This window comes from Neodiprion fabricii, chromosome 5 (genome assembly GCF_021155785.1).
Source record: "Neodiprion fabricii isolate iyNeoFabr1 chromosome 5, iyNeoFabr1.1, whole genome shotgun sequence".
Taxonomy (NCBI): domain Eukaryota; kingdom Metazoa; phylum Arthropoda; class Insecta; order Hymenoptera; family Diprionidae; genus Neodiprion; species Neodiprion fabricii.
Window position 1 is genome coordinate 94,443 of NC_060243.1, and position 24,551 is coordinate 118,993.

The 24,551-nt window shown below is 40.3% G+C and overlaps 3 protein-coding genes across 11 annotated transcripts; 2 read left to right on the top strand and 1 right to left on the bottom strand.

The window, feature by feature from the left end:
- The first annotated feature begins 55 nt into the window (after positions 1 to 55).
- Positions 56 to 14,486, top strand: LOC124182589 (peroxisomal acyl-coenzyme A oxidase 3). Of its 9 annotated transcripts, XR_006870813.1 has the most exons (16): positions 1,504 to 1,779; positions 3,284 to 3,480; positions 3,884 to 4,048; positions 5,425 to 5,580; positions 5,774 to 5,921; positions 6,432 to 6,603; positions 6,732 to 6,847; positions 6,939 to 7,111; positions 7,389 to 7,511; positions 7,647 to 7,767; positions 7,833 to 8,066; positions 8,172 to 8,326; positions 8,440 to 8,587; positions 8,726 to 8,880; positions 9,924 to 10,265; positions 11,130 to 11,263. XR_006870813.1 is itself a non-coding variant. In XM_046570058.1 (15 exons), the coding sequence occupies exons 2-15, from the start codon at positions 3,313 to 3,315 to the stop codon at positions 11,250 to 11,252; spliced, it is 2,157 nt and encodes a 718-aa protein (XP_046426014.1). In that variant the 5' UTR covers positions 56 to 167; positions 3,284 to 3,312; the 3' UTR covers positions 11,253 to 14,486. The 9 variants fall into 9 exon arrangements, 8 of the variants coding, with proteins under 8 accessions (XP_046426014.1, XP_046426012.1, XP_046426013.1 ...); XM_046570058.1 differs by lacking the exons at positions 1,504 to 1,779; positions 9,924 to 10,265 and adding an exon at positions 56 to 167 and having other exon boundaries at positions 11,130 to 14,486; XM_046570056.1 differs by lacking the exons at positions 1,504 to 1,779; positions 9,924 to 10,265 and adding an exon at positions 275 to 432 and having other exon boundaries at positions 11,130 to 14,486.
- On the bottom strand, positions 13,927 to 18,571 carry LOC124183139. Its single transcript, XM_046571241.1, has 7 exons — positions 18,552 to 18,571; positions 18,208 to 18,284; positions 17,049 to 17,249; positions 16,454 to 16,662; positions 16,145 to 16,279; positions 15,749 to 15,851; positions 13,927 to 14,012 (listed from the first exon to the last, which is right to left on the bottom strand). The coding sequence occupies exons 1-7, from the start codon at positions 18,569 to 18,571 to the stop codon at positions 13,927 to 13,929; spliced, it is 831 nt and encodes a 276-aa protein (XP_046427197.1).
- A 25-nt stretch (positions 18,572 to 18,596) lies between these two features.
- LOC124183140 lies at positions 18,597 to 22,541 on the top strand. The gene is made up of 5 exons (XM_046571243.1): positions 18,597 to 18,631; positions 18,744 to 18,850; positions 20,074 to 21,137; positions 21,233 to 21,730; positions 21,798 to 22,541. The coding sequence occupies exons 1-5, from the start codon at positions 18,597 to 18,599 to the stop codon at positions 21,975 to 21,977; spliced, it is 1,884 nt and encodes a 627-aa protein (XP_046427199.1). The 3' UTR covers positions 21,978 to 22,541.
- Positions 22,542 to 24,551: the final 2,010 nt, after the last annotated feature.

Genomic DNA, 24,551 nt, shown 5'->3' on the forward strand with positions numbered 1-24,551 from the left:
ACAAGGATAAGTGTTCTTGGCAGAGGTCCTAGGTTACTTTACAGCAGCACCATGTTTATCGCGTGTGTGCAACGAGATAAGCTGTGGCAACTGGCACTTGGCACGGTGTAGAGTTCAGTCCTGGCAGCACCTAAGAAAGAATTCCAGCTTCGCCATACATCGAATACGTAAGTATAATTTCAAATCACGCACGCGAACAAGTGGACAAGTGAAAGTTCCGTTACTGACAAACGGTTAATCAGCTGCTGTCGATATAGTTCACAGCTAAAGTAGTACGATTCGCCGCACGCAACCACAATCCACATCCCAAGATTCAGTGGGCGGTGCCGGCGGCCGGCCGGCCGGCTTTTGGAACTCCGTATGCCGCACGAAATTTAGTCGCATACCCGAACTCGACCGGAAATATTCGTCTCTGCTGATAGACTTAAAGAGGTAATGATTGTCCCGGATAAATACATCGCTGTATAACATTGATAGGACGAATAGTGCCAAAGAACGGTTACGCGGTGTTTGAATGAATCTACATAGGTATATGTATACAACCGTTCGGGAAGAAATCGACAGCAGATGCAAAAAAAAAAAAAAGAAGCGATTCTGCATTAGTGCGACGTGCTGAGGACTTGTGGCTAGTATCGTGATTGTAGGCTGTCACGCTGCGCTGTTTACGTTTGTTAATTTTTCAATTAAACTCAATCAGCCGATGCCTAGGGCGACTTGGTGCGATGGAAATTAAATGGGTAGGACGTACTGTGCGCAAGCGTTTGTGGGTGGGTCATACTTAAAGAGTGATAATCCGCGTGTGAAATTTTCACAGGTATTTTATACAGGCCAATGTAACCTCCTTGTGGGTGTATCGCGCCAATTACAGCGACTGGGAGAGATAGTAGTAATGCACGTGGTGGGCCTGCTTGATATTCCGTTCATTATCGCGATTGTCCTCCATACAGTGATTAAGAATCGCGCATAGGCTGAATCTGAAAAGTAATACACGTCAAATATATCATTCGCGGACTGGAGGATCGAATGTTTTAACCCTTTCAGTCACGGAAACATAATTAAACTTTGAAATGATTAGGATTATTTGCAAATCCATAATTGTTTGTAATTGTTATAAATGAACAAATGCAAAACTTGTTTTCGTTAATGTAATTCATTAGCGGAGAAATTTGATAATAAACATGTACTAAACAAGCTTGGAATTCCTTGGTAAACAAACAGAGATCTCAGAGTGGCAATTAGATTTACAAAATTCAACGCATAGGGGTAGTTTTTACCCTCCTTAGGGGTGCATATAAATAGTATTGGGGGTTGCACATATTCCCAGTCTGACATTGTACTATCTCAAAATAAGTGTTCATATAAATCCCATTCAAGAACACTCTCTAAAACAATGTTGGTGATTCGGCCCCGTTTCACCCCATTTCAGGGGTAGGTTTTTAATTTTATTAAATTTTCGACATCAGATTTGCATTCAGCATCGTAATATGCATAGGAAACGTACAATTGCACTTCTGTGCGAAAAAAAAAAAAAACCGAGTGACTGAAAGGGTTAACCTTATGTTGCACAAATAACAAGTTTCAACTGCTATTCGTGGACTAGGTGCCTGTATTTCATTGCTTTATTTTGCTCAACTGCAATATGTATACCAGGGTAGTCCTTATTTGGGGGTAATCGAAAAATAGTCATTGCTACACACCCGAGACGTGTTTCACATCATAAACAAAAACTCTATGTAAAGTTTCGTGCTGCTACATCAATGGGGACACGTACCTCCATGAGTAAATACAAAGAAATTCTAATGAATGAGAACATTTTTTTTTATTCAATGTCGAATTGTTTAGGTAAAAATATAAACGAATCAGACCTGGTTTTTTTTTTTCCTCCTGGTTCTTAATCAATATTTTCTGAACATCACGATCCTATATCATACCTTGTAAAATGGAAATGGGATAGTAAAAATTTTCGGAATAATACACTCTTCTCAGTAACGGATAATATTTCCGCCCTCAAAGATGTTCGTTATCAAGAAGCTTCACTCCATTATACTCATATGCCCTTGTATCCCTGTATATATGAGTATAATTATATGTCCACACATGTGCCGCGCTCACCCTTGATAACATTAAATTACATGCTCGTATCGATTCAATAATGATAGATAGAAATGTTCTTGTAATCACGTGTGTCTTAACCTGAACATGTACAGATCGCTGTTGAACGCAATTATGGGCAAAGTGGATGTAATCGTTGTCGGTAATCAGTCGTATACGCATGAATGAGCCACCACGTTATCACGTATGTTTGGCCAATTGTGAATTCGTATCTATCGTAACAAGTAGAAGAGAGAGATATCGTATCAGACAATAGGGCCACTGTACGTGAAACCTTTAATTTCTGATATGAAACACCATGGTATCGTGTGGATATTACTTTCCAAAGACTTTGCCATAATGCTTGTGTCAATGTTATTTTCCGTACTAATGTGTAAATAAACCACGGAAATATGATGATGTGCAGAACTGTACATAGGCTGTCTTGATCGCACGTTTTGAATACATGAGTGTATCCAAGGCAGTCACTGAAGGCCTAAAATCGACATTTCCACATTTTCCATGTATACACACTTTTCATAATATATTTTCGTTTGGTCGGCGCTAAGTGGTATGTTCCACTCATCTTTATTATAAAGCCTAAGTCATAAGTAATGTCGAAATAATAAATTTTTACATTTATAACATTGGCGAACCAATTAAGCGATACCGGCGTCTTACTTAATCCTTTGGACTGTTAATAACATTTTAATTGACTTAGAGACAACATAGTGCAGCAAATTAATCATATGATTCGTTTCGTAACCAAGTGATTACTGCACAATGAGTAGTATTTGACGTTGTTATGATCTCTACATTTCACGGAAAAATTTTGTCCCAGTCCTGATGCAGAATGTGCCAGGAGTAATTTCTGATAACAAAATTGGCTGAATAATAATATTTTTCCATCAGATTTAGTTCACGGTAATATAGTAGTGTGTGATAATCCCGTTGCCCAATTTAATTCAACAGCTGGTCGCACATCATGGCCATGATCATTTACTTACGTACGTTTATTTAGGTAGTTTTATCTTGCATGAAAAAAGGGAAGCTAGTAAGTGTGTCACCTGTACCGGAATCAATTTTATTGTATTCTGAGACATCTTTACATGGAACATACCTGTATCTTCAATCGCATGACTTGTAAGATACATAGGTACATACGTATATCGTGTTTGTACCTGTTCAACAGGAAATTCCTACCAAAGATACGCTCTGACGATGTCTCCAACTCAAGCAACGGTATCAGGACATATTTTCAAGAATGACCTTGACTGGATTGAAGATGTACCCAGTACCGGTGCTTTGGCCGAGTACAGGGCTTCGGCATCTTTTTGTTGGAAGCAACTTCGCCTAGTAATGGAAGATCCGGATGTTCTAAGACTGAAGGTGAACTCAATTCTATTTCTATATTTTCAGCCCTTACGTAATGAGACGTACCAATTCTGTTAAAATCAGGGGTAGTTATAATAGTGTATCTTTGATTTTCTCCACAATCTATCAGGTTGAAGTTTGCTATGTTACTTTATCGATGCATTTTATAGAAAAACTCGTTATTTCACAACTTCAGGATAATATAAAATTCAGTAAACCAGAATACGGCATTAAGAAATTCAGATTTTATAAGTTCAACTCCTCCAGTTATTCTAATGCTGTGAAATGGTAAGTTTTATTTTAGCTTTCGTTAGATTAACGTTACTAACTTCAGCCTCATCATAACGTACCTACTATACACAGGATGTATTAAAATATGAAACTCTTGAGATAATTAACAAGTCTGTCAATCTCGCAGATGAAATTGTGGAAAGCGATGGAAGCAGACCCTGAATTTCACCCGCATCAGGATATAACGCCTAGTGCAAATGAACAGAAAAGACAAGTTGCCAGACAATTGGCTCGCCTCAACCATCTTCATCTCTTGCCACCTAACATAAATCAATTCAACTACAAGGCAAAGGTACGAGGTATTCTTATTGTTCTAGTGTTCTCGTATCACAAGGTATGCGTGTGTAGTGACTCGATGAATTTCTCATAGGATTCGAGTCCTTTCGCTTCCAAGTCCTTCTCAGAGCATTCTAGATATCTTTCGCTTGAACCAGTTTCGTCTTACCCCCGTGTACGGGCACAATTTCCGCGGGTTTCTAGTACATTGAAGTGTGAAACTGCAACAACACCTCATGGCGCTTGTGTTAAGTTTAACTGAGCACATACCCTACCCTATTCCGCATCATTGTAATGCACGCATTCTAACAGTACGGCTTCGATACCTGGTAATACGAGCATAGCTTGGACCTGGGATAGAATCATATTGGGGGTATACACGCCTGAAAAAACGATTTTTAATAAAGGTTCGTCGTTCCTAATGGAATATTTCATCGACATAGCACTACTTACGGATTTAACTATAATCAAGCAAAATTTGCGGTTCGTGCTACTTGGTCTTTCACAATTATAGACAAAAGAAGTGAAACTGGTCGTCGTGACTTAACTACCATACACAGTCAAATGGTATAGACCACATCGATTATAATAACTTTTTGAAATTTCATGTAAATTTTGTACACTTATGTAATTTCGGTCCAAACCGATAAGACATCTAAATGTCATGCGTTTTATACGTTTCGAGTGCAAAACACATTTACTTATTACAAAAATTGCCAATTTTTCTCAGGAATCTAAGATCTGCATAGTTCAATTATTATTGGTTTGTGCCAAAATCACGTCACTGTAGAATACCAACATGGAGTTTCATAAAGTTATAATAAACAATGCGATTTGTACCTCAGGTCAAGCACTCTTACACAAACTAGCTGTTGGTACGGTAACTGAAGTCAGACAAATCTCAAGTTTTGCCAAATTATGCTTAGGAATGCCAGTAATTTGCTTTGAAGAAATCAAGTTATTGAACTATTGAGTTATGACAGCCAGCTTTATAAAATTTTATCCACTCAGAGTTAGCAGATTTAGGTGGTTCAAGGGCGTGACATTTTTAATCCATCATCAACTGCAATATAACCCGTCTAGCAGATAATTTTTAGGTTTCTGACCCGCCAGCGACAATGAAATTAAACCAGAGCTGGCAGGCCTTGTATAACTTCAGCAACTGATACCAGTTCCAAGAAATTCTTTCTTTCTTTTAAGGCGTATGTATCCTCTTGAGACCACGAAACCTGCAAAATTTCCACATCACTGCATATTGTACCAATATAGGTAGATCTGTGTGAATCACAGTACAATCGCCACTCGCAAAAGTAATTTGCTAATCGTGTATTGCATAAAATTTCGAAGCTGCTGGGTGTTGAGAGCTTTCAAACGATACCATTGTTCTTCTAGACAGGTTACCTGATGACGTTGAACGAAGCAACAGCCATAGTCAGCCCGTCGTTGTCTGTGAAGATTGCCATTGGAGTTTACTTATTTGGCAATACGCTGCTTAGTCTGGGCACTGATCGTCACCTGCCTATGTTTCATGCAGTTTGGAACAAGCAGGTAAACTCTCCACGACCATTCAGTTGTATTGCAGCGATGCGTTCAAGTCAGTTGCCACTTCGAAACCTCTATTGTAGATGAATAAACGTTTATACCTACACCTGACAGTAAATACATTGGAAAGAAGCAGAGATGTGATTCACCCCTATTGCTGCCTGTATGTCAATTGTATTGAGCCCTCTTCAACTTTCAGATGCTAGGCTGTTTTGCATTGACGGAAGTCGCCCATGGTAGCAATACGAAAATGATGAGAACCACGGCAACGTATGATCCAAAAACCCAACAATTCGTACTACACACCCCCGACTTTCAGGCTGCAAAGTGCTGGATCGGAAACTTAGGTGACATTGAAAGGCATCGTAGATGTGCTGTAATTTGTCACAGCTCCATTTGTGACTACATTGAACCGATTTCACCGTTAGTTGTTTAGATCTTGATCGGCAATCGTATTTACTGAGCATCAGAGCATTATTCTGTCGACATTGGTATAAAAAATAATGTACGCAGTCTTACAGCGCAGCTCAGATTAGTTTTCTCCTTGCCAAAAGAGTATCTTTGTTCAGAATTCTTCCGAACATTTAACTTCTTTGCAGGAAATGCCAAATACACACATTGGGTAAAATTTGTGCCTACCGAACAATACATGTCAGTTCATGCGGTACAATGAATATAGTTTGGTTACGGATCAAACCTTGATCTGAAGGTGATGAAAAATAAACGGTGAGCAGATCTGGTCTTGATTCTCACCAAGGTTCTACAGCCTTTCCCATGGACTGCCTAAAACTGTGCACACCCATGTAATAGGTGATTATCAAACGTATATATTTATACGAATCAAATCTGTATTTCAGGGAAAACATGCCTAGTAGCGATAGTCTTCGCTCAGTTGATTACATTGAAAGAATGCCATGGATTGCACGCTTTCATAGTCCCGATTAGAGATCCGAAAACCTACCTTCCGTATCCGGGCATCACAGTAGGGGATATGGGAGAAAAAATGGGTCTCAACGGTATTGATAACGGGTGGGTAACAATTCCGTTTCTCATGAGATTTCGTTATGCTGCATGCGATTTGTGTGGCCTAGCTATTCGTACATTAAATGATCGTGCTCCTAAGCTCGAGAACTATCCGATGCCTTTGCTGTCCCCAGTTTCCTATTGTTCAACAATTACCGAATACCGAGGGAGAGTCTGCTGAATCGAACGGGAGATGTTTCTCCGGACGGCGAATACGAAAGTTCCTTTTCAGATCCTCAAAAAATTCTTGGTAATAATTTTATCTATTCAACACTATTCGACATGTACATACATGTAGATTTGATGAATGCGTTTGTCAATTATTGTCGCTATCACTTCAGGTGCGGCACTTGAAAATCTCTCTGCCGGCCGGATAGGTATTTGCCAAGAAAGCACAAACACAATCGGAGCCGCGGTAGTAATAGCGGTGAGGTACGCTGCGGTTAGGAAACAGTTCGGTCAATCAACGTCCAATGGAAAGGGGGAAAATCCTTTGATCGAGTACGAGCTTCATGTAAGTTTTCTGGTAAAAAATTCAGGATTCAGCAGAGGTGCGCCACCGACGTTTTCAATTTTTTAAGACTTTCAGTTATCAGAGGCTTCGCCACATGACACTTGAAAAATTGATACTTCGGACTTGATACTTTTGTTTATCCAGCTAGTAATTTTATTTTTGTCTTTGACATTTTGTCCGCCTTAAACTTATTAGCTCCCACCAGATACGGTACGGTGTGTATGCATATGATAACACGGGTGTACATCTGGGTAATGCAGATAACCATTGATTACAGCGATGGCGGTTGTTTCCCTACTTGTCTGCGGCGATAGTTTTCAGGACCTTTATGTCTGAATTTACTGGAGTTTACTTGGAAAATGTACAAAAATCCATGGAGGGTGAAAACGTACCAGATCTTGTAAGTATCGCATTCAAACTCGGTTTATACAGGTTTACAGGAGCGTAGGGATAGCATACAAGTAAAAATTTTCGCCAATCAGCGAAACAAAGCACTTGACTTGTTACAAATATACATTCTTTGGATTATTTCTAGAGTCAGATTGTATCAGAAATCCACTCAATTATATCAGCGATAAAGCCACTGATCACCTGGACTTGTCGGGACGCAATACGAGAGTGCAGAGAAGCTTGCGGTGGTCACGGTTACCTCAAAGGTACGATAATTGCCGTGAAATTCGATCATTGATTGATAGTCGATTTCTAAAAAAATTCTCTGCAGCTGCTAACCTGGGTGAACTCGGTGTTAATCACGAGCCCACCGTCACCTATGAGGGTGACAACAATGTCCTGCCTCAGCAGACGAGTAACTGGCTGTTACGTCAATGGACGGAGGTGCAAGCTGGGGCTCCGTTATCAAGCCCTCTCGGATCAGTAGATTTCCTTGCTAGCGGGCCAGTCATATTGAAAAGGAAGTTCCAGGGAAACAGCGTCGCCGATGTGATGTCTAATAATTGTATGTATAACGGCAGAACGAGATTCTACGCCCTTTGTACCATCAGCTCATCGAGTAAAATGTTAGCCTTCATGCAATCAAACAAACTAAACTTTCTTCACACAGTTGTAAGGGAAACAAACGAGTGGCTGCTGTGTTGGCTCGTCGTACAAACGCAACGTCAAATTGATCAAGGTATTCATGGTGGGCTAGATAACTTCACCGCACGTAACAAGGCACAGGTCTACCGTGCAGCAAATCTTTCAAAAGTTTACGGAGAGGTATTTTTCCATGCCCATTGCAGATAGCAACACGCAAAGATCGGTTGAGTCACTGATCAAAAATATGTGACTAAAATCCAATACATGTATACTAAAATATATTTTTACTACAGATGATAGTGCAAAAGTACTGTATCGTCAGGCTGAAACGTTTGATTCCAACGAGATCAGACACACGTACCTTGGAACTGGTATTAGATAAGGTACTTCTTCTCTACACGCTGTCCTGTCTTGAGAAGCATCTGGCTACCCTCTACCAAGGTAATTCATTTAAAAGTATTAGTTTGACAAATCATATCCCAGTTGCATGTCAATAAACATCTTATCTTATTATGATGTATATCAAGTTTGTGTGTTAATTAAGAATTCAACTTTTCATCCGTGCACGCACCATAATAGGTGGATACTGTGAGGGGCCTCGAATGGCAGATTTACTGCGGGAGTCGATCCTTATATTATGCGAACAGCTGAAACCGGAAGCTCTAGGCATCGCAGACTCATTAGCACCTCCTGACTTCGTTTTGAATTCGGTCCTGGGTCGAGCCGATGGAAAAGTATATCAATATATGAAAAATCATTTCCCAAGCAACGTGACCAAAAAAAAAGTTTTCGGTTTGAATTAAAATTTTGTAAATCTGAAGCCTGGTTGAACCGTAGATCAAAGTAGAAAAAGAGTTGGTTAGCTACTGCGGAACAGGAGTTGGAGATATAGAAAGAGAACAATGCGCCGGTTAAACTGGAAAATTCGATGTTTGTGAGTTAAACAACCATTTGAGCTACGGCGAAAAAAATTTACTTCAAACTTCGATCCAACTGGGCTAAAGACCGAACAAATTCGCGTCCGTTCTGAAAACCTTATTTTTTGTCCGACTCCCCTTGAAAAATAGTACATTGTAGAACAAGGGAATATGTATTAGGCTTTATTTCCATGTTGCGTATAGAGCTTTATTCCTGACTTGAGTGAATATTTTTTTTTTATGTTCAAGTGCGATCATTTTATAAGTCTGAAAACTAAAATTTATAGACCATTTATATTAATATAAAGAGAAGTAGTTCTAAATTTTAAAAAAAAAGACGGAAAAAACCAGAAAAATACTGAATACCGCGAATGCGTCGGAAAAGTATAAGACAGAATCATATGATACTTGTGCCCATTTTTCAGGTCGATAAAATGGCCATTATGGTGAAGTCAGGAATAAAGAAAATAATTGAGCCATTCGTAAATACACTGTGGGAGAGAAAAAAACTGTACCAATTTAAAACGAAAACAAAAGCCCGAACACGCCGACCAATTTTCAAAAACCTTGTTTGCTCGAAAGTGCAGGAATGAGCCTTTTGTTTCACGTTTGTAAATCTGCAAAATATCTATTCCTTGCTGAGATACATGCTTTTGAAAAACGGATTTTGACAAAGTCGTTAGGAAAGTGAAATAAATTAATATTAAACAATGTTCAACTTAATTTCTATCTTTAATTGTGATTCGACTTTCAACTCTGGTATTTCAATAATTCTTCCAGATTCTTTCCACGTGTCATAAAACGTTCCTTGTAATATTAGAGTCAAAACGCGCACTCTGACGTTAAAGATTTTGTTTTAGGAATATCAACAGGAAAGTCCACTATCGAAAAAGTCGGCTGTAAATAATGTCGAGAACGTGACCGAAACTGATTCGGCCAACACTTGATCGGAATTCAATCAGAATTTGATCAGGAACGACCACTCACCACGCAGAAAAAACATACTTGTAACAATTTTTGAGATGGCGTTAAGGCCGTCTTATTTAATATTGGCGAATTATCTAGAGCATCGGAATCTAAGTCACGGGGGAGATTATTCACTTATAAGTGGAACTTGAAGTCACATAGTCTGCTCTTACTCTATAGTGCAGAAACTATTGCATCCCGACGAAGGAGAGTACTGACAACAGTAGCCGTGAATGGTGGACACCTCGAACTTCTGTGACTAAATTCTATTCCTCATTTGCTTTTTCTTTCATTACGTTGACAACATGAATTAGTAGAAAATTTTTATATATGAAACACAAGAAGAATAAGAGAAAAACACATTGCTGCAAGCTTTCAGTCATTAATTGAGCCAATATAAATTAGTGTTCAAATCACAGTGCAAGATGGAAATTAAGTTCAACATTCTTGAATATTCATTTATTTTTTGATCCTTCCAACAAATTTTTCGAAACCCGTTTTTCATGAGCATGTATCTCAGCATGGAATAGAAATCTGGATCATCAAACGGGGAAACGAAAAGTTTACACTTCTTATTTCGAGGGAAAATATCGGTCGACGCGTTCGGGTTTTGTTCAGGTTTTAAATTGGTCCGGTTTTGTTAGCCCGCCTTTTACGTACAAAATACTTGAAGTGCAGGGTTGCCGTTACTTAGAAATGTTAAAAATCACGAATAGTCAGATATTTTTCAAATTTCCCGAAAAACTGACTTCACCTGTGTATGGATGATGATTCGGTATCGAATGAAGAATTGAAATACAAACAAAGTATAAACGCATCAAAATTAATTAAATATAATTTGTAATGATTGGTTAAATTTTCAAGTCCGTTATTTTAATGTTGAGAGACACAAGGTATCTGGAAAATTACAATTTTCGTCCTGAAATCAGGAAAAGTCCGGGAAATTTACAATCCAAAATTTGTGGCAACCCTGTAACATGAATTTAATGCAATAATTCCTGGTTAGTTATGAAATGCATTATGTAACTGTTGATATGTATCCGACATATATGACTAAGTCCAATACTTGTCAAACTGTACTGACAATTATTTAATTTCAGGTATACGAACATCTCGAAACCTCGTTTAGGTGTAATCCAAGTGGCATGGAGAGGGCCAAGTGGTGGAAGGAGATGCTAACCGCCTCGGAGAATCCTCTCAAAGTTCCCCGTGCCAAGCTCTAACATCATTTAGCCAATCACTCGACAACCTTATTTATTTTTAAATTTCCTATCCACTGTGTGTGGCATATTATAATGTACCAGCTCTTTTTGTGCACACCCCTTGTAGACCAGGGACCTGTTTCATTTACCACATATTAAGTGTAAAAGCAGATCAGTATGCGATCTGTACTGCTGGTACAACTGACTGACGTATCGGCAGTGATATTTTATCCTTTTTTTTTTTTTTTTTTTTATTTCATGTGTCGTTTTTCTAAACCATACTTTGGCATGAAAAATTATTCTCGCGTGAACCGAACCTTGTGCGCTGACGCACTTGAGCGGCTGCCCGGAGCGATTTCTTTAGAAACAGAAGGCGGTTAAATATGCATAGTATACCCGTTCTACTAATGAATTTCGAGGGAGCATAATTTATTGCTTGGAACTAAAGTTGTTCATATTTGATTAGAAAATAGTTAATTGTTCCTCTGTTAATCAATTGGGGAATATTTAAACGCAATGCAGTACCTCTTTATCTCAATGTACAGGGCTCCGTATCAAAGAGAATAACTTTTCTATGTCAAACTACGGTTTTAGAAGATGGAAGGTTGAAAACAAATTTATTTTGTTTCCAATTTCTTCCATTATGTACACCTGCATAGGTCGATACCGAAACGGAAGTGTCGTCCGGAATACTGATTTAGGTTGTTATTGCTATGCGAACCATTATCCATTTTAATGAAGTATCAAAGAATGCATATGAGAAGAAGATTTGTATTCTTGTGACTGATTCCGACAGTTTAGGTCGAGCCGAATTTCACAGCATATTGCAAAATGTATGGGAATTTATTCTTTCCAAATTTTCTATGCTGTGCAATTATAGTCCCCCTTTATTTTTGTATGCAAAAAACATTTTACCGCGTATGCTTGCAATCGAAAAATATTTTGTAGATCCAAGTGTTTTAAAAGACGAGTGTATATTTGCGGATAAGAATGGAAATATGCTAATACTGTGACGCTCGCTGGCGATTCCCTTCCATACAAGTGACGTGGTTCGAAAAAGATATATAGCTCCCAAGCGAGTCAATTGGTATCTTTCCATCCATCTATCTTACATCGCCACGCATGCGTACGTCCAGATTATTGTAAAACATCTGCGAAAATTTGTCCTAGACTTGATGCATTCGTAAGAGGACCTATGTATACCCATGCGTTGACTGAAGATTGCTAAAGGCAGCTATCTGAATGACGAATTTTGCAGCCCGTTCCGATTGGGCGAGGGTTAGTCAGGGGAGCTTTAGTATAGAAATTTCCTACCCTCACCGACTCCGTTAGCATTGTAAGTCCCATAAAATGAATCAGCGAACGTAAGACACCGCCATTACCCCTGCGGCACTCGTGCGCTTTTGCTTGCTTCAAAAGAATACTCATGGCTGGCTGTCTTTAGCAATCTTTAGTCAATGACCCATGGCATGGGCACGTATGTACAATCTACAATATCATACATGCATGATATGAGCATCATATCATACAAAGATAAAGATGCGGATCAACTTGGACAATACTTCGCGATGTATAAAATTGTTTCTTTATTCGATATGCATATAGTAATGTTGGTTATTTCGCAATAGATGATAAAAAAAAAAAGTGTGCAATTGTGACTGCCCTTAACGAAAACATATGAGATATCTGTTTAATTTCCATAATATGGAATCCAAGTTTATTCGCGAAGTGTAGATAAGTATTCTTTCAAGGAGTGTGTCAATTTATAATCTATCTTTGTTGAGGCCAAAAACGATTAAATCGATAATTAAGTTGCATAGAAAATAAATATGTTGTAAGAAGAAAAATATATATAACAATTCCAAACAATTTCATATGTAAGTATCCTCAGGGTGATTAGAGGCTTCCACCAGTTACTTTGGTTTCGTGTCTTGCATAGTTTCAATGATATAGGTATAAATGTCGGGCTACCTCCAGAAATTACGAGGTTCAAGTTAGTAACGTTACTGTAACGACGCAGCTTTAGGAAAAAAATCGTTGTTCACACCTTTAGAATTGTCCGAAATTTGGTAAACCGTAATAAACAAAACTTACTCATATTTACAAAAGCCAACTCGTTGAAAGTCATTCTAAAGTTGCACAGTAATGCATTACTCTGTATTTCGTTAGCTTAAAGTTACAAACTTGAGCCTCATAAGGTATTTCTAAATTCACATGGTAAAAAGTATTGTCATGTCTGGACATATGTTCTATAAGTGGCTGAATTTTGTGTCAATTATTTCCCAAAATCGATATTGCTGTTATACAGAGACCGAGCGCGAGTATCAGTGGCCAAATTTATCCCTATCGGCAGTGACTTGCACTAACGTTGACGAGTGTTCTGGTGGTCATTTGTCATCATTTTTCCGAAAAAAAAACAAATATTCGTACCCAGAAAATGCCTCCTTCCAGTGAAAGAAAAGGCAAGGCTAATTTTTGCACTATTAGTTGTTGTAACAGTTGGAGAAATATAATTCCAAGTCCCATCGTAAACAACGAGCAGATATTTTTGAATTGAGACACAGAATTAAAGATTCCGAAAATAAACCATTCCCGATTTTTATGTCTCTTTTTTCTCCTGCAATACCAGGCAAAGAAACGAGTAGGTATATTCACCCCTGATTCAATAATTTTTGAAGAATTTTGCTGAATTTATTTATGAACTAAAGGCTGGCTCCTGCACCCTTCGCATCGCGCCTCGTTGTCCAGGGTCGTGCTCCTTACGAATTGTCACTGAGGAACCTATATTACAGTTTGTCATGGTAAAAAACTTTAGAAGTAAATCCGAGTCGATGTCCCATCCGGCCTCAAAGATATAAGGCAATTCGCGAAAACGCGACTTGCCCCTTTTCATCCTTTTAGGAGGTGAATTTTTAAAAATTCCCCCTTAGTGGGTGCTAGCGTCGTGACAGAAATTTCTTCAGATCCTAATCGGAAAATGAACAATAAATTAATAAATGATCGTCCCACGTTGAGCCAGTGGTGAAAATTTCCGTTGTCTGTCAAGTTTCTTTCGAAACGGACATCAGAAATCGAAAACGGCGTATTTTCGGAATTCTCAATTCTCTTATTCAGTTTGAAAATATCCCGTCATTGTTTACGATGCGAGTTTGTTATTTTTGTCGGAGATAATTCTAATGTAAGTGAAGAACAAAGACATGAAAATAAATAGAGGATCATTCGTAACGATTGATTACACAATTTTTTATCAACTTACTGTTGTCAGAAAATAAATATAACCCACAGTGTATCTTGAGTAAAAAAGTCTGACCTTTTTAAATATGACGTTTATTTTCGGATGAATATTCAGCAAGCGCCATACCCACGATCCGTATACGTTGGTCATTGAAAGTTATGTGGCCGAATGCGATATGACTGGATGAAGTCTGCCAGCTGCAGGTGGTTGGTGTAACGGCAGTGCCAAGATCCGGGTTATTTCGCCAATTTGACCTGCATTTTATCGGACACTCGACGATATACCTAATAGATTTTGCATGCTCATAAATTTTTCCGATATTTTTTTTCCTTCACATTCATTTTGTTTATTTCAAACACAGGACTGAACTTATTTCTTCAAAGATTTTTTTCCGATAATCCGCTCGCAACGCATCGGACATCTCTGTCATCGTCGTCTCGCACAATCCGTCGTCGCTAATTGTAATTAATCATTCAACGAGTACGGAACAACGATGTGGAATTTTGCAAGTGGCACGCATATTCATTATACACACCTCTATTACAAGGTATGACTCGTCAGCAAACGTCCTAATCATATCGGAGAGTGTCCGTAAATTATTCAAACAATCAGCTATAATATTCATTACAGGGAACACATAGTGTCTAAGAAATGTCTTTTATACGAATTGACATTCTGGAGAGTTGTGAGGAAGCTAAACAATTGAACTCGTTCCCATCAGATAGCAATGAAAACGGAAAACCTTAATATTTGGAACGAATAAATTTCGTTTACCGTCTTACGAGGAATCTGGTCTGCAGGGTACATGGAAACCGGCAATAACGAGACAAATTGTATAACGTGTGCCGCAGATAGTGAACGTGGCAGGTGTTGCAGGGTGTTACATCTAAAAAAGCACTGGTACGATCATTGCGAAACTATGGCAAGATGCGAAAAAAAAAATTCCCACAAAATATGTCGGATTTGAAAGCAGAAAGAATACGAGGATGTCGGATTTTTTGCAAGTGGAGCCACCAAGGTCTGGTGAAGGTACCCTTGATTTTTTTTTCTTTCCCCCTTCGAAGCCTGGCGGATATTGCGTAGGAAGCATTTTTTCGTACCTGCTTAGTTTTCGTGTAATCAGCCTAGGGCGATTAAAACTAAACAACCTGTATACGCGTAGCATACACGATGTCGTAACGATTGGCAGTAGACCGATTAGCCAGAGTAAGCCTCAGTCAGGGGAGCTCAATCGCCAACCGAACTTGTACTCGTGGCTGTACCATAAATACGACATACTCACAAACATTGCGCTCGCCGGCGAGTCCTGTGACGGGATAGCAAAGCGATAGATCCCGATTTCCCGATAACCGATCGACTTCACCGCGCATGCGACTTCCCTCCACCTGCCGGTAGCACATTCTTTATATACCTCGCGTTTTCGCCCTACCATGCAGGATGCACCGATACGAAACAGTCGACGTATTATATGCCCTGGACATCTAATTGGCTACAATTGATTATAACGGACAGGTTTACAGACGTACCCGTGCACTTGGGTATTACCTACATTCATACACATATAGGTATGTATCAGGATAATCGCAAAAGTCCGATGGATGTCCATCCATTGAAAATTCTCACGTCCAATGTTCCGTACGGCGGCAAGTCATTTGTCGTTATATAACTATAATCCTACCTCAGTCGGGTCTACGGACGAATCTCTCGCTGGGTGGAAGGTTTCGTTGTAATTGAGCCGAAGACGAGCCGGGGCCTCGTTTATTAATTCACTAAATCGTGCCGCCACTTGACGCCACTTGACAAGATCGGCTGGCTGAAATTTACCAAAAACAAGGATATTTAAACGGAACGGCGACGCGAGTGTAAACATAAACGTGCAGGGTGCAACACATCACGCAGCATTGCGCGTGGGTCGATTTTTAAACACCAGGATGATTTACGAGTATGTCGTGCGTATGCGTGGATTGAGTAAGATTGGGGGAATTACGGTGAGCGCGAAGAAAACCGGCAACAAAGCGACTGGAAGCGGCGATCCTCGCAATTCCGAACATTCCGAGGGCGGTGCGGCCAAAGTCAAATGTCGCAGCAATCCGAGCAGATCGCACAAAAGTTCTCCGTGACGTCCGTTGACGTCCTGTCGAATTAATCCCAATGCATCCCGAGCAACTGTCCGTGGCGATACACCGGGATTTTCGGCTACAATCGGTAACGAGCGTGAAAATTATAGGCGTCATACGTATCGTTTATTCGTGAAAAGTGTTTCGACGTCTCATATATCGCGCGTAAGATCGAGCTTGATTGCAGGTTCGAACGCGCAACGTCGAACGCTCGATCTGCAATATCCGCTGGCTGCAGTCAAAATAAATGGGATACGAGTGCGGTTGTCGAGAATCAACAAGTCCGACACTATGAATACAAGCACAATGGCAGAGATGAACAAAGTATAAGATGAGAGGGATTAACGGGACGATCGCGGGGCCGCCCGTCGGTGGTCCTCGCGGATGGTGCGTTAATTTTTCTCATCGAAAAGTTCTTTCACATTCAACGAAACAAAGTTTCCTTAAAAAGTATCAGATTTTCACCAAGGATCAATTGCTGCACGTTACGTGGCATAACGGGCACTTTCAAACGACTCAGAAATAGTTGCAGAGCCGCGGCACACTCGAGTGCTGCTCCGTTTATATCTCCTAGCTGCGGTTTTTCCCCTCTGGTCATCGCCGACAGGATCCGACGTCTTACGTCACGGCGGCCCACTCTCCGAAAAAGTCCTTCCTCCCGTGAATCTGTTAGAAATCGAACATGTACGTTAGAATGTGAGTAATTGCTATCGCAACAACTGCGCACAGTTTGTAGTTCGGTGAATGTAACGTATAAGTCGATTACCGCCAGCGATATTGCATTACACCTACCGGAGGATGATCCGTGAATCCTGCCGCCTCATCGCCAGCGGATCACAGGCAACCGCAGCCGAAGCTTATTGTTACAGGTCCGCACTGTCATTACCGAAAAGATATCCCTATCCGACGACGAGGGAGAGTCCGCGTCAACCGCAATGTCGGATATTTTCGAAAATGGCAGTGCAGAGCTGGACTGTAATTCGATCGATTACCGCGCGATCTGCTGGCGTTCGGGATGACGAGTTTTACGGAATTCCGGCGATACTGTTCGAATACATCCGCGACAGGATTCGCGTTGCGTGACAAGGTGATCGTAGAAAACCCGTGAGCGACGACGCTTTCTCACGAATATCCGTGATGATCTATATACTCTGCGGATCATTACCATAAGCATAAATTTAACCGAATCGCACAGTTGAACGTTAAATCTTTCCAACAGAGTTCACTTAGATATCCATGCTTTTGTACGTATTCTTTATCCGGTATGACCCTGCAGCCTTGGCAATGCATAATTTTCATTCGTGTACAATTGCGCGGCCGCGGGCAACCGAATAGCCGTGTTTTGCGTCATCTTATCGGCGAACGATACGTACAATTCGAGTGAAAATATACAATCATTATAGCCTGTCGGATAATTCCAGTAAACTTGAGATATCGTATTTCGTTCGCTCGTTACTCATAGATTCCCGATATCGTCACCTCGACACGTGTGTATAGATGATGCGGATCGTGCGACGTATGTATCTATGCATGTATCTATGAGTGTACGTAGGTGTGCCCGCAGGCGCGAATCTACGGATGTATGGTTTTGGTATTGAATACTTATATACATCCGAGGACGTACGTTGTTTCAGGAAATTTATACTCTCTTTTACAGCTATCAGAGACTTCTTCGATATGATCTCGTCGCCCGCGGAATACCTGTATGTTTCACAAATTAAAAGTCTGGAATTAGTTGTATTTTTATTATAAAATGTTAATGTGAAATAGTAGTTTGTACATGTTTTACTGAAAAAAAAGACCAAAATTTAATGAAAATATACAAGTTTTTATGAGAAACTATGCGTATTTACAATCTTGCACGAAAACAATTTTTTTCACAGACTTGTACGAAATGTTCCAATTTCTCTAAAAATGCGTTGAAAATCGTAGAAATGATTTTCACCAGGATTGGTTTCTCGACGGCACGTATGTGTGCCGTCCGGCATAATTAAAAATCTGGCGTGTCAGCAGATGCCGCTTCCGCAGACGAGGAGTATAAATCCAAGGTCTGCTGACGTCTTTACTGACATCCCGTAACCGCTACCCGAACCCGTATGAGAAGAGATATCTAATTCGCGTATGAACCGCGACCCAATTCGAGCGATAAATCAATTAAAGATCTCCAGTGAATTTGAATTCTCATCGTTTCCGGCGGTGCTTTTTCTTCTTTCCTCTAAACAAAAATCTCAGATATTGGTACTACGGTTGTGCCAGGGCGGATGGAGGTGTGTTGTATTCTTTCGTATTGGGCGAAACGTCTACTACCAATTAAGTCTCAATACTATAAGTAATTATACGTATATCGTGGCACGACTCGATTAACACGGGCATAGACATATAAACACGATTTTCATATTTTTGTGAAAACATAACAGCATTATATTTCACGCGTGAAAGGAATATTAATTGCAAGCAACACCGTAATTGTAATTCGTGCCGTTACGAAACAAATCCGTGAAGCTGAAATTATCCTGCCTGTAACGGAGGATACGCAAACGATACACAGCACCGAAGGTCCACGGTACGATATGGTACACAGAGCATTGGTACGATCGGAGCTAATTAAGACTGACATGTGTAATTTGTAACAGCCCGTTTGTAATAAAACTTCGGTCGACGCGAAAAATGTCGAAGGCTCTGCCAAGTTTTGGTTACAGAAATTACTCGGTGCACATGAATTTGGAACTGATGTCGTTATCGGTACACGAGTTACTTGGTTTGAAAAACGTTATTTGACGCATCAGTTTTTGCGCACCAAGTGAAAATATTATAAAGTGACGTACGAATTATTCCGCAAGTAACATGAGTTGAAAGATAAATTTTCGCCTACCAAGTTACTTCGGTATCGCATATCCGAAATCGTAGTGGACCAAGGTACTCTTTTACCAAAATCTCGCAGTGTGTTGGACAGTTTTTGTGGATCGTGTTCAGGCTTGCCGTGGTCGGTCACTATTATACTACGATATTTCTGTTCCCGTGATTTTATACAAAACTAACGATTATCAGTCTGGAGAAAAAGAAGTCCCTACATCATTTTTTCATAAAATCCACGTCGGATCGTCGATCAATTTCGAGATATGCTGCAAATTTCCCTTTATCATTTCATAACGTCACTATACGGTGAAGTATTCGATTCGAATAAACATGTGTCAAATCGCCGATTTAAGAAATGACAAAGGAATTTACAGCACAGAAATATTTCGCGCGCTCGGCATTGCAACAGTTTCGGTCAGCCGCAAAGTAACGCGCATGGGTCAGCGTCAGCAGTTGTATCCACGCATACGAGTATATCTCACCGCTGTTCCTGTGTCATATAAGCCCGTAGGTACCGAGTCGAATGCTGCATAGCTAGTTTCAACCTTGCTGGTTTTCGGTTCTCAGTCGCAGTGCTTACAATTGTTCAGAGCAGCGATGGAGCTTAAAAGTGTCACGATTCTTTTGTGCGTAGGGGTCGCCGTAGCTCGTGCATTGCCAGCCTTGAAAAATTACGAAACGGTGAACGTTGACCAAGCTGCTGCAGACGTGACGAAAAGTGACGTTTCATCTCTCAAGTCCGAATCCGATAATCTGCAGTACCGGAGTGAAAGTGAGGCGAACTTGGCCCGAAAAAAAAAATCCTCCACAACAACGACTTTTTGCGTGGAGATCAAACAAGGAATCGATCAGCCACCGATAATCGTCTGCGATCCGCCCGGGGAAACCGATGAGAAACCACCGATACCGAGCCCATTGCCAATTGTCCCGTCAATAGTGGAAAACTATCCCGAACCAATTCCTGATGTCGTACCAGGCTACCTACCTGCACCGACGAAACCGAATCAGCAGTGCTCTCTGGACGGACCATCGTCTGTAGTGCACCCCCAGGAAATCGAAATACTCCAGCCTCAAACTCTTCCGGAATTCCCTCAGTTCTTCCAATTTCTTCCATCATTCCCTGTACACCCCGAAATACCTTCGCCAACTCCTTTCCAACCGCCCCAAACCCTATTCGGCCTTGATCCCAACTGCCCACTGGCGTCCATTATTTCCAGCCTGTTAGAGGCTATCTCTTTTTTCCATTTATACGATTCAAAGCCATACTCAAGATTCACAGAACTATACCCAACGGGCGAGTCAAAGTTTTGGGAATGGAACGGATACGATCGACCCGCCAAAGAGACACAATTCTTCCCGAAGTCTTCCTCTGCGGAGCTTCCGTCAAACGTTTTCTCGGAGAATCCGTTCGAACTGATATATCCAAAGCGGGGAATCGCCACGTCGCTTCAGTACGGCAAACCGCGAATTCCATCGGTGGCTTCGATAGATAAGAATCAAATTTCCGAAAGTTCGTACAACGTGCCGTTTTTGATTCAGTGCAATCCGACGATTATACCACTGACACCGGCGGTCTATGCAGCGGCTGTTGATGGCGCGCGCGAACGAATGTTCAAGACTGCAATCGGAACGCCCGTAATAAGATCGGAGGAACCGGCGTATCGAGTACCGGTATCGGGAACACCAGACATTCATTCGGTAAGCAAAAGTTGGATTCTCCGCCGCTTTGCTGTTCATTAATTCCTCATCAAGCATTTGTAACGCATGCGTAATTTGTTCGGCATCAATTTCAGACTCAACGCGCCGCACCGTACCAGAACCATTTAGAACTGTCACCGGAATTGAATATCTATCGACAGCAGCCAAGAAAGATGGAGGCTACGGTTCAACACGGCACAATAGCGGAACAGCACGTCCGACAACCAACCAAAGAAAAAACGTTTTCCTCCGCAAGCCGAGAGGGAACCGCCGATAAAATTTCAGGCTTTCGCCAAAATGGTCAGGAACAACTATCGCGGCATCAAGAGACTGTGCCAAATTCGGTCGCGATCGAGATCGCGGACGCAGTCCACCAAGGCGGCAACAACCGGAAAACGGCCCTTTCGCAATCAGTTGAAAATAACAAATTTAGTTTGCCCCTTAATCCCAAGCACCAAGACAGTTCTAGTTCTGACGGATATGGTAGAGCAGCGATGCGCGACGAACAGGACAAAATTGGTTCTGGAATATCGAGCGTAAATCAGAAGCCGGTGAACGGTTTTGACAGCGAAAAACTACCGGTTTTTGCTCAGGTAAGAAACGACTTGGTTAACCGGGTATCCAATACCGGGGAGCAACAGACTAACTGATTTTATTCAGTATCGGCAGAATCAGCAACAACGAGAACAAGGCCAACGAGAACCAACGCGAAACGTGCCACGCGTTGCCGCCCAAGAGTACGACTATTCGCAGCAACCACCAACCGGTGAAACTTTCCGCAGCGAACGTGTGATGAACCGTATGAAGTCCTCACTGGCGTATGGTAATACGATCCAGTAATTCGCACCATCAGACTGACGTTTGGCTGCCGAGCAACAGACGGCACTGAAAGCTTAAAGCTTAAGGCTTGAACCATCTGAACCCCCTGTCGATAGACAATTGACGCTTTCCGTTAGAGGCATACTTATACTACGCCTACTTACATTTACATTTTATCGAGTTCAGGTCACGGATACAGATGATAAATTTGAGTTTTCACGTATCTGTAGTTTATCTCTACCGTTTGTGCCCAAGGCAACAGACCATCGGAGAAAATAATCCTCAACTTTTTTTCTAATGGAAATTTAGCGTTATCTATAAATTGGGGGTGAAAATTGACACCAAAGTTGAGGGTTTTTTTCCCGAGGGGAGTTACGCAATATTACTCGTCATGATATTGTTATCTCTGAATTTTACTGTGTATAAGTATACTACTGACCATTTTGTACGACTCTATGATACTGGATGAATAATAAACGTTTTGTACTTTTTGTATCCAACTTGTCATGCCAGTAGGGCTGTAACCCCGAAAGGGTCCATTTTGCGATCAGAAGATTTCAATGTTCGCGGGATGTTATTTTCTTATTTCTTCTATTTTTTTTTCAATAATTTATTTGAAAAAATCAATACAACAAAAATTAAAGAGACGCAATACATATAATACATGAAACATGGGAATTTTATAATGCTCAATCTGTAGTTGCTACAAGTTATTTGTATTATCAAATTCCATGAGTTTTAGTCTGGTATATTGGAGTAGCTAAAGCTTTTACGCGTATCCAAGGATTTTAAGTGAATTTTTGAGTGGCTGATGTTCTGTAACATTACCCCTTATATACTACCATAAAAGTCAGTCAATAATATTAGCATCATCGACTAGCACGAAAGCTTATGAATCAAACAATTGATTTAACCAAAATCAAATGAATGCAAGCTATCTAGGTGGAAATGAGAGAAAAATAGTGATATCTCGTAGACTACAAATCTCGCTTCGAGTACAAAATTAATTTTTCACAATTAGATCAAGTGATTGCTATAATGAGTCGAACAAAATAGAAGGCAAAAAAAGTTGTGCCAAGCGATGTGTGTGTGAGGCGATTTTTTCTCGTGTGCTAACTGCGTCAGGTTCATCCCCGCTACGTGTTTTTTTCACGCACTTCTCATTCTATATTCAATGTACTCGTAGTTTTTATCGTGCTTAAGACAGTCACAGAAATTGAACTTCACGATGACTATATTCAACAACATGTTTATATTCATTGTGTCTGCCATTTGATTACATCGGTATGAGGATGAAACGAGTACAAAAATGACGTGATTACGTTTTGGAATATACGTTTAGAATGTGAATATAAACAATATCGATTACGTATTCAATTACGGTTTTTGCAGAATACCTTTTTGAATGTCGCAACCCCATCTTACTGCGGTGAAAACTCGGCGGGTGCGGCAACTTTTTACTCGACGATAGCTGATATTATCAAATCAGAGAAATTCAAGGGCACGTTTAATTAACAGACGTCGGTTTGATCAATACTCGCGAAATTTGATCCGAATTGTGATAGTAAATTTTGTACCGAAAACCCTTGCCGTCGAGGTTAATTAAATTATTATGACATCGTCCTCAAATGTTGCATTTACCAAAGCAAGGTTGTTTGATGAAGATTTTCATTCTGACTGGTATGAAAAATGCTCAACAACGGTTCTCATCCCATAGTTACATCTATCGATGTTCGTATTATTTTGATTTTCAATTATCCGCAAATGCCAAATAATTTTCTCCAATTTGTTTCAGGGTGCACAGGCGCTTGGAAGTAGGAAAAAAAAAAAAAAAAACACAATCGTACAGGATAGTATTAGCAATTTCGACGCGATGGGTAGCTAGTCAAGATGTCTCTAGAAATGGATTAAAAAAATATGTCACCGATACCTCCGATGGTTTAACCGGTTAACCGGCCAGGACGGCCGACCTGGTTAATCGGCTACCGGGTGCTTTTGCGATAAAAAATCTAAATATCCACTCAAAATACGACTTTCGTTTCAGACACTCCCAGAAGCGAATTATTTGCATTTATTGAAGACGAACTAATATTTACTTGTACTAATAATAATTAATTCAAGGATAAATTTTTTTTTAGAAATTCGATACTTCACGGCCTTACCGAATACAAATAAATCCATAATTAATAGTAACAAATTTCTATTCCTACCGAAATAATGAACTCAACCGAATACTACCAATCGCCGCATTAAACAGGTCGGTCAATTAATTCTATTAATTTGTCGAAATTCCGGAGTGAACGAAATCAGGTTGTACACACGATGATAAGCAAAATTCACACAGAGAGATAACCATGTTTGTACATACTATCACAATGATTTCCGAGGTTTGACTGAAATCATCTTTTGTTGCCGTATCTCGATTACGACGGTTATTCAAATATCGTCCTATTGTTAAACAATCGGGGCACAGCTTTGAACTCACCCGCGATACGAAGGGCATGCTTCACGGATGTCATAATTTTTACTCTAAACGCTGCACTCTGTTACGAAACATGATTCATGGAACTGTGATGAGAAAAACCTTGAGGTACC

Coding starts and splice junctions, on each gene's coding strand:
- LOC124182589 (XM_046570054.1), top strand. CDS start 1,758: ATGGGGACACGTACCTCCATGA. Junction 5,922..6,431: donor GTGCTGGATCGGAAACTTAG/GTGACATTGAAA, acceptor TCTGTATTTCAG/GGAAAACATGCCTAGTAGCG. Junction 6,604..6,731: donor CTCAACGGTATTGATAACGG/GTGGGTAACAAT, acceptor TGCTGTCCCCAG/TTTCCTATTGTTCAACAATT.
- LOC124183139 (XM_046571241.1), bottom strand. CDS start 18,571: ATGCCGGACGGCACACATAC. Junction 18,285..18,551: donor ATGCCGGACGGCACACATAC/GTGCCGTCGAGA, acceptor TGAAACATACAG/GTATTCCGCGGGCGACGAGA. Junction 16,663..17,048: donor CGTGCAGCAATTGATCCTTG/GTGAAAATCTGA, acceptor TACCGATTGTAG/CCGAAAATCCCGGTGTATCG.
- LOC124183140 (XM_046571243.1), top strand. CDS start 18,597: ATGCCGCTTCCGCAGACGAGGAGTATAAATCCAAG. Junction 18,851..20,073: donor TTGTGCCAGGGCGGATGGAG/GTGTGTTGTATT, acceptor TTTTGTGCGTAG/GGGTCGCCGTAGCTCGTGCA. Junction 21,731..21,797: donor AACTACCGGTTTTTGCTCAG/GTAAGAAACGAC, acceptor GATTTTATTCAG/TATCGGCAGAATCAGCAACA.